This window comes from Lissotriton helveticus, chromosome 6 (assembly GCF_964261635.1).
Source record: "Lissotriton helveticus chromosome 6, aLisHel1.1, whole genome shotgun sequence".
Lineage (NCBI taxonomy): Eukaryota > Metazoa > Chordata > Amphibia > Caudata > Salamandridae > Lissotriton > Lissotriton helveticus.
Genome location: NC_136067.1, coordinates 1,924,213,862 through 1,924,230,392, shown reverse-complemented (window position 1 = coordinate 1,924,230,392; position 16,531 = coordinate 1,924,213,862). Strand labels below are relative to the sequence as shown.

The following is a 16,531-nucleotide window of genomic DNA, read 5'->3' as shown; positions in this document are numbered from 1 at the left end:
AGCGTATTCCTGAAAAAAGGTTCTGTATTGTTTCGAACATCCCAGTTAAAGTGTTGGGGATTGGGAACGTATTAAAAGTAATATGGTCTAAGTGTTTGCTCTCCCCATCCCTTCAAGAGGGCAACTTACGCAGTTATGGAGTTGGTGAAATTACAACTTGAGCAATTTGAGAAGCCCCCTTCACTTTACTAGACTCACTCACACTAGAGTGCACCCAGCAGCATGTGTTCCAGCTTGCTTCATGACAGGGTCTTTGATCCTGCCATGAAGAGGCAATGCTGATGTGAAGAGGCCTCAAAAAGCCTCTCAGCAGCAATCGTGCCTGGGAGGCAGTGACAAGGTGGGGAATGGCTGCAACAGGCAACCCTCACTATTGCGGTGCTTGACAGAGCCCTGTTGAATAGGCACTACAAATCCCATGAGTCTGTGCGGTTCTCAAAGGTACTCCACTGAGTGGCATCCATTTTGTGGAAGTGATATAAAACGCACCATGCTCAGTCACACAGTCTGTATTGAGAAGTGCAGACGGCAAAAAGAGTACCAAATGGATTGTTCAAGTGCTACATTTTGGCACTAGGATTGAGGTGCACCAAACTCATGACGCATTCAAATCGATTGTTTTTTTTAAATATGGGGCATATACTGTTGATTGAAACTATGTTATGCAACAGTGAAAGACATATTTGATCCCAGGTACTGACACAATACAATGCGGTGCACAACGAGCATAGTGGCAGATAAGGAATACAGCTAAACAGTAGAAATTGGAAAGGCACTAAAAGAAGATTGCTGGTCTTATTTTGGTTTACTGAGAACTGAAGGACCATGTATTTGGAACTTGAACAAAACTCGTGCAGGGGCCTTCCCCAATAGTAATAGTAATAGTGGTGATTGAGAAAACAACTGACCTTTAATGGAGTTTTTTTTAGAGGGCTGTAAACCAAACCAAGAGAAACGTGATCAATAGAATATGTGCTGCGGAGATCTTAGGTGGAGTTTAAAGTAACCGAGCTGTGCCCAGATTAGGCGCCATAGGTTTTAGGTTAAAGTCTTGTTAAGAAGTCATGATTTTCTTTTACAGTTTCATCTGAAACTGGGTCGAGTGGCTCAGTGGGCAAATGCATACCCACCAGGATTCTGCTTTTGACCCCACAGTTCCAGGTTCAAATCCCGGCGGGTCGTTCTTCAGAGGCCAAAAAATGTGAGTGCCAATGAGTTGGGTAATAAACATCTGTTATTCAGTGTGCAAGATACCCAAAAGTGTGACCAAGTGCTTAACAAATTACACCTAAACTATGCAAGGAATTAATATATTATGATTACACAATGCGATGAATACAGCTTTTGATGAGGACTCTACCCATCCTGTTCCAGATCTGGCTCCTAGCAGGCACCCTCCGTCCTACTCTACCTCTTGCCTACTTTTTGCCACTCCAAAACTCAGCGTTCCACAGAGCGGAGTCAGAGCAATGAAATGCGGGGTTCCGTAGTGTAGCCTTACAGTGGCCCAGTTTTGGATAACTTGCACCGACTATATTAGCGGTCTATCCTTCATTCCCACATTTCAGATTAAGAATTACCAGGTATAATGTCAAACCTTGAACTAGATACCATTCCAAGTGGCACTGCCAGCCACCAGTTTAGCGGAGTAACTTCTCGCTTGCCACAATCCCTGCAGGGTAGACAGGGTGTACGCCCTCACTCAGCCCCTAAAAGCCATCGAGATGTTCTGCTTTCATGTTAAAGTAATGAAGCCAACCTCCTGCAGATGTTAACGTACCTTGAAGCCCAGAGAAGTGTACAACACTGTTCACCGAGCCCTTTGAGTTGAAAAGGAAGGACATATCTGCTAGTTCATACAAAAAACGACTTGTTAGCATGCTGGTCCGAGGCCTCTGGAGAGCTGCCTCAGAGAAATGACCATGGAGAGTCACCTCTGTGTTCCCTCACCCTTGAAGGTTGGTCTTCATTTAAAGACTGCTACGCTGGACCCACTCACAGGCAGACATGTGATGTTTTAAAAGGACCAAACCTTTAGCAGTTACATTCACAATCCCCGTGGACTTTAGTTTTAAAAGACGCATAAGGATACTGAGTCAAGCTGGAAAATTGCTGCACTCCAATTTCTGACCAACCAGAGATTTCCCTGAAGATTTGTTACTAAAAATGTTTCATTGTGTTCGTGGGCCAATGCACCTAAATGTCTGGTACTTGGAGTGCAGCACTTGCAATTGAACCAACTTATAGAAAGGTATGTTTGAAAAGGAACCAATCAACAACGCTTGGACATACCACGTATAACCGAGTTTAGTTCCCTTGGCATGCACCTCTATCTTTGAACCTAATAATTCTGGCACCAATATCATCATGGTGGAACAGATTTTAAACTTTTATCAGGAATTCTGGATAAAAAAGCCAGATATGCTGCCGCGTCGCTACCTTTGCAATAAATCTTATGAACCTCAAACGCCTGCTGCTTAGAGATTTACTAGCAGACCAAAGAAGTAACTTTTAGAATGTTTCTGTAAAATACTGTATAAGGCAGAAATTCATGAACCGAAGGTACAAGCACACACCAAAAATTCAACAAAGTAAAAAATACAAATGGAGTTTCGAAAGACTCCATTTTAACGCTGTTTCAGTTACAAGGTATTGATGTGAATCGCAATGATGCATTGTAGGCGCTACCTCCTCAACACTGCTTTGTACAGGAGCTAAGGACGAATTCTGCAATATAGTACTGTTTGACCAGTACAATGCATTAACTACTGAGTAATAAGGCTCTTATACTAATCCATGTATCGCCAACCTTCTGTGTATTATTTATTGCCTTGCAGAGGTCCCTTTCTGTAGGGGGCACTCCTGAATACATTAAAAAAAAAAAATTGGAACAAACCTGTGCAACCTCCTCCGTTTTCCGTAACTTCTCTTCCCAGGTCACAGTCATCTCTTGTATAAGTTTTTCGGACTCGTGCAACCGTTCGTTAAGTTCTGGTGCCTTCATGGACTGCAAAGATAGGCAAAGAAATCCCATTACCACAAGTTGCAGTCTACAGCCACCACATTTAAAAACAAATAACTATGCAACAGGAGGACAGATTTATTTAACCCTGCCCAAGCAAACACGTGTGTTCCCAAATCATGAAGCTAGAAAGTTTGATTAAACAGGAGGAATAAAACAGTTTCCACAGTGGTGCAAATCAGACCTAAGAGAAGTTTACGCTTCAGATTCATATGATCATAGTAGAAATGGTGCAAGTGTTGTGCGCCCTTCCTTGCATTCAAAGAACAGAATAGTGAGGCATTCGCTACAGTAAAGGGGACCACATCACTTTTGTCCACACACAAGTGAATTATTTTATTTTTTCTTATATATAGAGCACAGTGCAACAGAAATTTCCTTTAGGTGTCATCAATTTTGTTAAACGGTCTCATTTTATTCGGGACCAAAATGCCCCTTTGAATTAATTGCTTGTGAATTAAGCCTGGGGTCAACAATTCTCGGGCTCGAAACACCTGGATAAAGCATATTAGAACATTAGGATGTTGGGAGCTCCATTGAAGACAATGGAGTGCTCCGGGCTTCTATTGGCCGATAGAAGCCTGGAGCACCAACATTCCATTGTTTGTTCACGCCTTTTGCTGTGCACAAACCCCAAAGGTTTTTCAATCCCCTCGGACTCAGTGAGGCCTTCGGATTAGTAATTTGTACATTCTGCCCTCTAGGGGCGGAATGTTCTAATAGCCTTAGAGTCCTCCGTAGCTAGGCTATAATGGCCATTAAAGTCCCGCTCCCTTGTTAACGGCCCTCGCCAAGGAGGCCTTTAATGCCGGTATAGCCCGCTATAGGGGGTTTACTGAAGAAAGTGTTACTGCACCTGTAGGACAAAAACCTTTGTTTTCACACCACAATACCTCTGCTTTGGTGAGTTGTTCCCTGAGTTTATCAACCTCCTCCCGAAGCTCGCGTATGATACGCGCGTTGGGATCTTCGTTGACTACAGCGTGGTTGACTATGCTCTTGGCTCGGTCAGCGTACCGGAGCGTGGACAGTGTCTCATCATAGTTATCGGCAGCAGGGCTAACAGTGGCAACCATTGCAGTTTTACTGTTACCTCCAAGACTGTCCTTTAAAGGAGAAAAAAGTCAAAAAAATCAGAATACATAAAATATCTACTTTAATATGTAGCCCATCCAAAAACACTGCAAATTTACTGAGTTGCACATAAATAAATCTGTTTTTTATTACAACTACATTACCAAGACTAAACCTTAGAAAGAAAGGTCCACCGTTGTGAACGAGGCATATATTACAGAAGCAATTTCTGAAGGACTTTCAAAGCGACTTCTTCTACACTGCCTAAACTATTTTCTACTTCAAATTTAACAATGTTCTGAAAGATGTCTATGCCTGCTATGACTGATTTAGTAAGGACTGTGGAGAGAACCAGCTACATAAATATATATATATTTTTTTTAAACAAGTTTGATTGTCAAATCGCACGTATGTTGCGAGGCCCTGCAACCCCAGGACATCCGCAATAGCAAGGTTACACAAGCAATGAAAGCAATTGACCTTTTTTTTTAAAGTACAACAACCAACATCTATGGCACAGTATAGCAATAAGGATACTAAACCCCCCCTAACTCCCCCCCCCCCCGAGTCGTACAAAACCCCACTGAGTCCAGTCCATGCGCGGTGTAAGTAGGACAAATGAGTATATGCATATGTACACACTACCCCCGCCCCCTCCACCCCAGAACAAGACCACAGGGCCCAAACATCACTCCGTAGGAAAATCATCCGCATCTATGGGAGGTTCCAGCCACAAGCCCTGATAATCCGCCCACCGCTTCCATATTTTATAGTGTTTGCGGGGCATCCCCTGGCTTTAAAGATTGTCTGTTCCAGTCCCATGCAGAAGTCCAGACCATTTTTCCATGCTGTTACCGAGGGGGTCTGTGGGTCCTTCCACACCGTGGCGATATCACGTTTTGCCAACGTGAGACCCAGTTGCATAAGATGTCCTTTGTAGAAGTTACCCCTATCCCCTCCATAACATGAAGCAGGGCAAACCGCGGCTCACGCAGGAGTGCCCACCCCAGGACCTCCGACAGATACGAAAATACCCCCCGCCAAAATCGATCGAGTGATGTGCACTGCCAGACAGTATGTATGAAGGTGCCCTACTCCCTGCCACATCGAAGACAATCTGGGGAGGTAATCAATCCCGCCCGCCACAGACGAACCAGAGTGAAGTATGTCCTGTGTAGGTACTTAAATTGAATAAGACTGAATCTCATCACAAGGGCCTCCCTCCAACATACCCACATCCTCCTCCCAAACCCCCGAAGTGTGGAGGAGCAGTGCGTTACCAGAGACTGGTAGATCTGGGAGATCTACTTTGTCTCCAGATCCCCCATGAATACCTTTGCCTCCAATGGACTAAAGTCCGGGAGAGATTCCAGGCCCTCCAGACTGGGAGTCAACGCATGGTCAAGTTGGAGGTACCGAAAGTACTGGGACCGGCGCATACAAAATTCCTCCTGTAGTTCACTTAAGGATTTAAGCGATACATCCCTCAGTACATCGCCCAGGGTTGGAATACCTATATCATCCCAGCTCCGGAAGCCCTGTAGGGCTGCCAGGGTGGGCAGACGCCCATTGTGCCACAGAGGAGTTTCTCGGGTCAGGGCCTTCCACCATCCCATACGCCTCAGAAACTGCCTCCAGATTTGAAATACGACCCTCGTAGCTGGTGGCAACGCTCCCCGCATCTGGGCCGAGTAAAGGATAGTATGTAACGTGTGAGGCCCCATAAGATGACGCTCCAACGCATAGTCCGGATCCCCGCTATCGCCATACCACCACTCATTGAGGACTAACAAATGTGAGGCCTGGTAATAAGAAAGGACTTCGGGGGTCGCTAGTCCCCCGCAGTATGTGGACAGAAAGCAGGTGCGCTACACGCACTGCCCCCCCCCCTACAGGAACTGCCCAAGCACAGAATTCACCAGCCGGAACCACCTAGGTGCGATCGGGTACGGGTGATTCTATAGCTGGTATATTAAGCGAGGGTGCGCCACCATCTTGAAAATGGCTGCTCTGCTGTATATTGCCCAAGGCATGTGCGACCAAACCTTCAGGTCCACACAAACTATCTCCCATACCGGTGCCAGGTTCCGCTCCCAGGATATAGCCGGCACATCCGAGAGGAACACCCCCAGATACTTAAGGCCACCCACTGCTACCCGGAGCGCAGACGCCCATGTGCCCACCCTCACCTGATCACCCAAGGCCCACAGCATGGACTTGCGAGGGTTCTTGTATAGCCCGGATGTTTCCCCGAATATCTGCATAATCTCCAGGAGTCGTGGCCCCGTTCTGTCCAATGCTGTAATGAAGAAGAGGACATAGTCCGCATACAGTGCAATCCTATCCGACAAACCTGGGGCCCATTCAAAACCCCTGATTTGCGCATCGATACGCACCAAGGCCGCCAACGGCTCCATTGCCAGGGCAAAAAGATACGGCGACGGGGGGAACCCCTGCCTGGTACCTCGTCTGATAGAGAAACTGGATGAGACCGCTCCCGCCACCGACGCCATCAAATCAGTGTATAGGTGCTTCAAGTATGACAAAGTGCGGGCCAAAATTAAGTCTATGCAGTAGGGCGAACAGATAGACCCAACTGAGGGAGTCAAACGCCCTGTCCATGTCCGCCAGGAGGAGAGCTGCCGGCTCCCCAACCTGTCGGACAACCGCCACCATGTGCCCGCCTTATAGTATGTCTGGTCGCCCTCTGGGGCATAAACCCGGCCTTGTCCAGGTGGACCAGTGTCGAGATGTGAGGCAGGAGGCGATTGGCCAAGGCCTTGGCCAAAACCTTGGCCTCCACATTCAGAAGAGAGATGGGGAGATAGGAGGCGTGTTCCCCCGGGGGCCGCCCGGGATTATGAAGCACCACTACCTCCGCATGCCACCAGTCCGGGGGGAGCCTGCCCTCCGCCCTGGTCTCCAGCGCAGCCCGATAATTAGGGGCCAGCTGTAAGTTGTATCGCCTAAAGAATTAGCTCGGGAATCCATTGGGTCCAGGCGCCTTCCCGGAGTTTAGCTGCCCCAGGGCCGTACCCAGTTCCTCATCTGTCAGAGGGAGCTCTAGCTGTGCACGTATTGCATCCGACACCGCTTTGGGTGGGAGGTCCGCAATGAATTTGTCATCCGTAGCCGCCGGCAAGCACTCCTGTGGTGCACAGAGGTCGGCGTAGTACTCAGCGAAGCTCTCCACTATGGCCATTGGGTCCGTAAGCAACTCCCCCCCCCCACCCCCACCCCCACCCCTCATCCAGCACCCCCGGAAGGGCCTGGGGTTGGACAGTGCCCTGGCAGAGCCTATATAGCATCTTGCTGGACTTGTCCCCCCACTGACATATCCTGCTACGCGTTGCCAGCCGAACCTGTTGGGCCTCATCTCTCAGGAGAGCAGCATAGGACTGCAGCGCCAGGAGCAGCTGTCGCACCTGTACTCCCTCACCTGCTCCCCGGCTCTGGCGTTCAAGCGCCTCCACCTCCGCCTGAACCAATTTGTCCCTGTGCTTTTTATGGCCCGCCACACACCAAGCTATATCCACCCCTCGCAAAGTAGGCTTTAAGGCCTCCCACAACGTCGCTGCACTAGAGACCGACCCCTCATTATTAGTAAGATAGCATATGTTTCCCATACTCATCGTTCTGCATATGCCACACCGAGTCGTCCCCTGCCAATCCGCATCTCAACGGACACCGGGGAGTAATCCGAAAGACCACGGGGAGAATCTCTGCTGATACCACCCTAGCAGCATATTCCCGCCTGTCCCCATGCATGCGCCGCCAAGTATCCACCCAGCCTAGGCCCCCACCAGAGAGTGCCGTTTCGTGGGCTGACCACCCTCCAGTTCCCTCCCAGCCCTGTTTCTGTCTTTGACCACATCCACAACATCGGTCAAGTCCCCGCCCACCACAGAGACCACCTCCAGCATGTCTGCCCATACAGTAAGTAACCGCTGCCCTAGTGACAACTGTAAGGGGGGGGGGCGTACACGCAACCCAGTATTATAGGGTCCTCCCCAATCGTGCCCCGGATAAATAAGTAGCGACCCTGTTGTGCATGTATGTATGGGACCCCGCGGTGCACCAAGATCGCCACTCCTCTCGAACCCCTCATGAATCTCGCATGGAAAACCTACTGAAATCCATATCTCTGCAGGCATAGGACCTTAGTACCCATCAAGTGGGTTTCTTGCAGTAAGAGGATCTCTGCTCTGGCCCTCTTAGCCTGACTCTACATAAATATTTTGACAAACTGATTTGATAAACAGCAATCTTTCTACCTTTTCTTAGAAGACTTAATGTTTACCAGTAACTGGTGAATTTCTGATACATCAAGAATAGAAAAACAGAGTTTGAAGGGACTAGGACCCTTTGCTGGCTGAAATAGGCTTTGCCCATGACTGAATTTAGTGTGAACTCCAGGAAGGGATGTGTTTGGAGGGGACTTGTTGGCACTGATGGAGAACCCAAGGCCGCAGAGCGGGGACATGGTAGCCTGGGTGTGTGATACTCATTGGTTCTTGCTTGTGTGCTTAATCAGCCATTTGTCCAGGTAGGGAAAGAAATGGACGCCTCCCATTCTTAAATGTGCAGTGACCACTGCCAGGTATTTTGCAAAGACCCAAGGGGCGGGGGTGACACCAAATGGTAACAACTTGAACTGGTAATGACAGCCACTTCTCACGAATCGCAGGTAGCGTCAGTAGGCAGGCTGGAACGAAATATGGAAGTAGGCATCCTTGAGGTCTAACGCTGTCATGATGTCCCCTTGCTGCAGCAGAGGGATGACATCCTTTAATGTTACCATATGGAAATGTTTGGACAGGATATACCTGTTGAGTAGCCTGAGGTCAAGGATTTGTCTTGAGGGAGCCATTCTTCTTCGGGATAAGGAAGTGGAGATAGAAATCCCCTTTGTCCTGTTGGTTGGGGGTGGGGTGGGGTAGGAGTACTGGTTCTATAGCCCCTTTTTAGGTCTCGCCTACGCAGTGCGCATGTACTGCATAGGATACCTTTAGCAGTTGTGCAGCTCTTTTTACAAAGCACATACTCGTGCTTGTGGGGGCATACGGCTGCAGGAGTGTGCAGTGGCGTGCCACAAGTGCGAGTAGGTCCTTTGAAAAAGAGCAGACTGCTCTCCCAAACGCACGCGATGCACGCCTTTTTTCCCGCACGCTGCACACCTTTTTGTTTTAACTTTTGTGCGAGGCGCGCGCGCGCTTGTTCTGTGATGTTACTCACTCGCTTTTCATGACTTCTCCCATCGCGCCGCACTGACATCCTCCTATAGGCTCGTCTTTGCTCATAGTGCATGCCAGTGTAGAATTTCTTTAAAAAGAGTTCTTAATATTGAATATATCTCTGCACAAGACGTGATGGACCTAGATGTTTTTCCTTTCTGTTTGTCTTGGCTGGGTGCACTGACTGTCTAGGTGCCACAGTGTCAGAACATTTTTTTCTATTGCTAATACATTTAGTGCAGTTGTTCCCAGAGTGAAAGAAGCTGAAAGCATTCTAGCGGATTGTGTTGTGGGACACTTAAAAAAATAAATGTCAGCAATTTTTTTTATTGGTTTGCATCTACAGTGCCGTGAGGCAAAAGTTGTATACCAAAAATAAATCAACAATAGTAAGTATGGAGGATACAAATAGTAAAAACAAACCACCTTGCCATCCCCAAGTTCTTCAATCCATCACCCTGGTCCTGTTTACACCCCAAGGGAAGGAGATATGCTGCCACTGAGGTCCTTCCCAACCGGGCAACACATGTCCCTGGCCCACTCATCCGGCGCAACATCCTCTAACCTTAGTGTCTATTAGGGTAGCAACGGGGGCAGTCAGGTCTTTCGCAATTCCCCTGTATTGGCACTTGTTGGATCTATTCTCAACATGCTTCTGTGTGTGGTCTCTCGCTTTTCCATGCTCATACAAAAGTCCAGCCATTTCATCCACTCCTCTACGGATGGGGCCATGGTGACATTTGAACCTGTCCACATTAGAGTGTAGAACATCCCGCAATAAAGAGAGAAACTGTGGGGACCTTAATCATCTTGTCCTTTAACCCCTTCCATGCGTCGGACGGCCGGCGGCCATCCGACGTCACGGTGGGCGTGTGCGGAGGACGGCCGGGGGCCGTCCGAACCACGCCCACGCCGTAAATCACCCGCACCGCGGCGGAATGTTCGCCGCGGTCAAGGGGCTAACCCAGAGTGGTCACAGAGCGAGAAAATGTATATATTTTTTAAAACCCCATTGCGCCCCCACTGCTGATCCTTACAATGTCCGAGAAGCAGTGCGATCAGAACATTTCCCAACACCTTCAAGGGTCAGAGAACAAGGTGTTATCTCGTTTCTAAAGGCCATTTAGTCTGCAGTGTGGTCAGGTTAAAGCATTGTACTGCCTAGGACAACCCAAATAGCCAGAGTACTAGAAAGCATCAACAAGCATTGGCATAGCCAATAGGTCTTGCCTTTGGGACCTTATAAGTATTTAAGCAGCACAATATTCTTGGTGCAACATCATATGTTGCATGGCTAAACACTAATAATGTCCCAAAGGCGAGACCTATTGGCTATGCCAATGCTCGTTGAAGGAGTGTTTGAGCCTCTTCTTCCAGGCGGTTGAGATGCTCTCTGCTGAGGCTGTTTTTGTCGGGTGGGATGTTGAGACGAGCTGTGAGAAGTTCTAGACAGTAAATGTGGCAAACCACTGCTAAGACCCAATTATCTGATGTGATTTCCTATCAGTGTGGAAGGAAATACTGTAGCCTCCCTCAGACAGGTGAATAATTGGGGGCAAGGGGTGTGGAGATGGAGAGAGTACATTTTTAACAGCAGAGGGTCCCTTGCAAGAGCCCTCTTTCCCACATCTCTGGTGTTACAGCCCCTGTACTAGTAAGACTGCGGCTGTTGTCTCTGATAGGAAGAGGTAGGCTTGGTAGAGGTGGTTTTGGAGTTTCCCCTGTATTGATGCCTCTGAAAGAAACCTCTAGGTTTGGAAGTTTGGCAGGCACTCATGGTCTTGGTTGGGGCAGTGTCTTTTTTTGCAGTTTTCTCGAGCATTTGGTTAAACATGGGGCCCGAAACATGGCTCCCCATAAAAGTGCAGGTTGAACAAATGCTGCAGAACTTTTTGCTTAAAGCCTGAAACATGGAGCCAGGCATGGCACTGAAGCAAGTACTGAAGCCCCGAGCAGCCCTATTCGCAGCATCTAGCGCACACCTGAGGTTGGTGTTTGAGATTGTTCTACCCTCTGCCACTAATCCCCTGCTTTAAAGCAAAAGTAAAAAAATGTTTTAGGAGATCGCTAAGCTCATCAAAGTGTGCTCTGTGGTACCTGGAGAGTAGGCCGACTAAGTTGGCGATTCTCAAATGAATTGTGTCTCCGACCGCCACCCTTTTACCTGCAGCATCTAGGTTTTTTTTACTTTCTTTATCGGGCAAGGGAGCATTGCCCGTGTCGAGAGTTAACACGTTTGGTCTCAGTGCGGACTAACCAAGAATCTGGAACAACCTGACCTCTGATGTATGGAGGGTCATGGGTGAGATTTTATATTTTTTGTCTTCTCTAGGTGTGACCAACCTGGACTCGACCAGTTCTTTGAATGTGTCTGTGGCTGACCTCAACATTCCATGTGCATAGACAGGAACTGCACATTCCACCCCAATGTATATAGGTTCCTACAAGGAGACCATCATCCTCATCGAGAACGTGCATATCAACCTTGTGGAAAGCGGCTGCCCTTTGGAGGACCTCAAGATGTATGCTATTGTTTGGAGGGAGCCTCGCTGGGTAATGATCCAAGTCTGGATCCCCCAGGGGACCAATATCATAGCTGTCCCATCGGTCATCAGTGGGCACCAGATCAAACGGTGCATCATTGGGGTCAGCTGGGTAAAGGGATATGCCCTGTCTGCATCAGGGAAAGCCTCCGGTGAATATGGCTGTGGTGAAGTGTGTGGGTGCAGAGGAGGGGGTGGTGGAGGAGGCAGTTCATCGGGAACGGGGCTGGTGCCTCTGTCTTTCGCTACTTGTGTTTTGGGACTGGGGGAGGTTCCAAGGCAACTTCCTCCTTAAATGTAGGCTTTTACTTGCAAGGCAAAATCTCTACCAGTACTGGAGGCAGTCTTGTGGAAATCTTGCAGGTGTTCAGATAAACAAAGATGTTTTTCTCCAACGTCCAATACCTCCTGAAGCCGTTGGAGAATAGGTTGCTCCAAATCGTCAGAGCCATGCACCAAAAGCGTCTTAATAATAATAAAGAGTTTTATAGAGCGCGAACAGTTGCCTCACAAGGAGGTATCCCGGCGCTATAAGAACAGAACGGCCGTAGAAGTCATGTGGCATACTTAACGTTGTGGAGTGAAAAGCCAGGTTTTCAGCAGTCGTTTAAAACAGGCTTCTGAGGGGGCCTGTTGGAGAGCGGAAGGAAGAGAGTTCCATAGCCCCGCCACATTGGCCGAGAACGTTCTTCCGCCCAGCCGTGCCCTTCGCACTCGTGGGATCACAATCTTCACCTGCCCGTTGGAGCGGAGGGACCGAGACTGGTGATACCTGGGGAGTCTAACTTTCAGGTAGTTAGGGCAAGTGCCAAACAGGGACCTAAAGGCCAGCGTCAGGGTTTTGAACTTGACCCGGCTGGCCACTGGGAGCCAGTGCATTGCCCGTAGATGCGGAGAGACAGAGTGTTTGAAAGGAATGCACCTCAGCAGTCTCGCAGCCGCATTCTGTACCGTCTGAAGGCGCTGGATTAGATACCGTGGGAGGCCGAGATAGAGTCCGTTTGCGTAGTCCAGCCTCGATGTTATTGTAGCATGGACCACCATTTTACGGCACTCTACTGGTAGTAGTCTCAAGATCTTGCGTAGATTTCTCAACTTGGTGAGACAGCAACCAGCAACCTGCTGAATATGGGAAGCGAAGGAGAGGTTGCTATCCCATCGGACTCCCAAATTTTTCGCGCTCTGGCTCGGTGACGGAGGTGTTCCCATTTCCACCGGCCACCAAAGTTCTGCAGGGGGGGGCAACCCCTTGCCAAAGAAGATAACCTCGGTCTTCTCAGTATTCAATTTAAGTTTATTGGCGTTCATCCATCTGGCCACATCTCGGAGGCATCCCTTAAAAGTCGCAAAGGCCTCTTCCGACACCTCCGAGTATGGAAACACCAGCTGGGTGTCATCAGCATATGAGATTGCTTTGACCCCCCAGTTTGAAATAAGTGTGAACAGAGGAGCCAAATAAACATTAAATAGTAGCGGGCTTAGTGCCGACCCCTGGGGAACACCACATTTCAACTTGGAGGGTTTTGAGACAATCTGATCTAATGCCACCTTCTGTGTTCTTAGTGATAGGTACGACTGAATCCAGCTCAATGCTTGATCTTTTATCCCTATCTCAGCCAGCCGCTGGATGAGCCTAACATGATCTACCGAATCAAAGGCGGCCGATAGATCCAGGAGAACCAGCATAGCTGATTCCCCGGCATCCATTGACCACCTCACTGATTCCGCTACTTCAATCAGAGCCGTCTCCGTGCTAAAGCCCGGTCTAAAGCCCGATTGCGTCTCATGTAGGACAGCATTTTCTTCTATGAACGTATTCAACTGACGCTGTATTAACTTCTCCAGCATTTTCCCGGGGGCTGCTAGGAGAGAGATTGGCCGTAGGTTGCTCAAATCCAGCGGGTCTCCATTTGCTTTTTTTTTCAGTGGAAGGAGAGTGGCATGCTTCCAGGCGTCCGGGAATGATCCCGAGGTGATGGATCCATTCCAAATAGACTGCAGAGTGGGGGCCACGAAATCAGTGATAGATTTCCAGAGTTTTGGCGGGCAGGGGTCATCAGGAGCCCCCGATTTACATTTTTGGAGCTCCTTAATGACTGCGTCAAGGTCAATCAGATGGAACTGCTCAAACACTACTACTGGCCCAGTTTTTACTACAGTGTCCGATCTCTCCGTCCTGACCTCCGGGCCAAAGGAGTCGTACACTTTTTGTATCTTGCACTCAAAGAACTCCGAAATGCTGGTACACAGTGCCAAGGATGGGGAAACCTCTCTTTCTATACAAGTGGGTTTAAAAAAAGATTGCACCACTTTAAAAACTTCCTTGCTTGAGTGCTCTGCTTCTCGGATACTGGTAGCGAAGTAGGCTTTCTTAGCCTTTCTCACTGCCTTTTGTAGATTTTTTAGTGCAGCTTTATACAGGTCCCTTTCTGCGTCTTCATATGCACCAAAAGCGTCTTTGGAACTGATGTCTTGGGTGCCAATGCAGGTATCGATGCAATTGTGTCTGCGGATGCGAAGGCGGTGCTTTGGACGCCGATTAACGTTTCGGTGCTGATGAGGGCTTTAAAGCAGAGGCTGGCTTCGGCACCGGCCTCTGACGCGCTTTCAGGCTCAGCGAGGTAGGCACGTGGACAGAGGCAGTGTCTGCTGCGAGGCTTTCAGTTGATGCCGACCAGTGCCTGAAGGCAATGGGGCCCCGGAGGGATGAGTCTTTGTCGACAGGCTGGGTGCCCAACCCCATGAGGGCAGTGCTCTGATTTGCTTAGGCACCGTTTGGGGGGGGACTGGTATATGACAGGGTTTCAGCCATACTAAAGTTATGTGTTGAGCTCTTCATTTAGGATTCCTTAGGAGTGGAGTTGCCAAGAGGCTGGAGTACCTCCAGCTCAGAGTCAGAGCAGGACTAGGTGATGGCTGGTGGAGCAGAATCCCAGGGGGCCCGGCCACTTCACCTTCCTTGGTACCGGGGAAATGCTTTTGCTCGGAGATGTCGGGGGTGTTGAGGGAGAACTGTGCCCAGTCCTTCCTGCTGGTATGAAAGCAGGATGTATGACGTTACAACGCATACTTTTACAACGCCTACCTTTACAATGCAATTTTTACAACGCAGGATCCATTACAACGAATACCATTACAACGCATGTTTTTACAACGCAAATACCTGTACAACGCATACCATTACAACGTAAGTATTGGTAAGTATATAATATTTTTTTTAATGTAAATTAATTAAAATTAATTTAATTTAAATTTAATTTTACATTATTTTTACCCTGTACCCCTGTACCCCAAAACCCAAACCTAGCCCTGAACCCTAAAAATACCCCTGTACCCCAAAACCCAAATCTATCCCTAAACCCTAAAAATACCCCTGTACCCAAAAACCCAAACCTAGCCCTGAACCCTAAAAATACCCCTGTACCCCAAAACCCAAACCTAGCCCTGAACCCTAAAAATACCCCTGTACCCAAAAACCCAAACCTAGCCCTGAACCCTAAAAATACCCCTGTACCCCAAACCCTAAAAATACCCCTGTACCCCAAAACCCAAACCTAGCCCTGAACCCTAAAAATACCCCTGTACCCCAAAACCCAAACCTAGCTCTGAACCCTAAAAATACCCCTTTACCCCAAAACTATAATTATATACTTACCTATACTTACGTTGTAATGGTATGCGTTGTAAAGGTATTTGCGTTGTAAAAAATGCGTTGTAATGGTATCCGTTGTAATGGATCCTGCGTTGTAAAAGTTGCGTTGTAAAAGTAGTCCGTTGTAAAAGTTGCGTTGTAACGGTAGTACACCATCAAAGCATCCTCAGGCAGGCCTCTCATGGGGTGTCATCATAGTCTGGAGACAGAGGTTACACACCTTGTGGGGGGCAGTCCAGGGGAAGTTCGAGTGACACTGAGGACAGTTCTGAAGGGTGTCCGTTCCATCACTCTGTGTATATTCTCCATTGAAAAAGAAGACTACTGTTGTTGGGGACAAGGGCACAAGCCTCTGGTGGGACCCTAAATCCTGAGGTGCGTGGAGTCGATGCGGACAGGTCTACAGATTAATGTCGATGGTGGTTGTTTTCCTGATATCGGAGCCAGGGAATACACCAGCTGGGCCCAAAGGGAAGCAAAGAAACATGCAAACTCACAGCCCCAGCAGTGCAAGGCCGCACATGATGTTAGTAAAACGCAATCTAACATGGAGTTGGTGCCCATGCGCATAGCAGCCAAAGAAGGAGTAACTATATATATATATCTTGAAACTCGAAAGACTTATATGAAGGAAAAACACCTTGCACATGTCCAGGCTCAACACTAGGTGGCAGGAGTACACAGGGCATGTGTGGTTGTATGTCTAAACAACTACTGCCTAAACCACGGCTTCCTTAACCATTAAAACCTAACCACGAGATTTTCTCAACTACTACCTTTTTTAACGATTTACTAAACCACGAAATTAAACATCTCGTGTTTGGCCAGTAGATGGCACTATTGTAATTACAATACTTCTTGCGTGAACCACTCGTAAAAAATAAAGGGATCTAAATGTTTTTAAATCTTTTTTATTTTTTTACAACGCATACCATTAGCTTTTTTTATTTTTCCTTTTTTGTGGGGGAGACCCCCCCACGCCCCTCCCTAATGTTACCTTAATTCT

The 16,531-nt window shown here is 48.1% G+C and overlaps 1 protein-coding gene across 2 annotated transcripts in view; it reads right to left on the bottom strand.

Moving 5' to 3' along the window:
• The window catches only part of KIF13B (kinesin family member 13B), a 701,202-nt gene that overhangs the window by 313,844 nt on the left and 370,827 nt on the right, over positions 1-16,531 (bottom strand). For both annotated transcript variants that reach the window (XM_078649880.1, XM_078649879.1), the window contains 2 exons: positions 3,916-4,128; positions 2,897-3,007 (listed from right to left, as the gene is read on the bottom strand). In XM_078649880.1, coding sequence (XP_078506006.1) covers positions 2,897-3,007; positions 3,916-4,128 — 324 coding nt within the window. The remainder of the gene's footprint in view (positions 1-2,896; positions 3,008-3,915; positions 4,129-16,531) is intronic.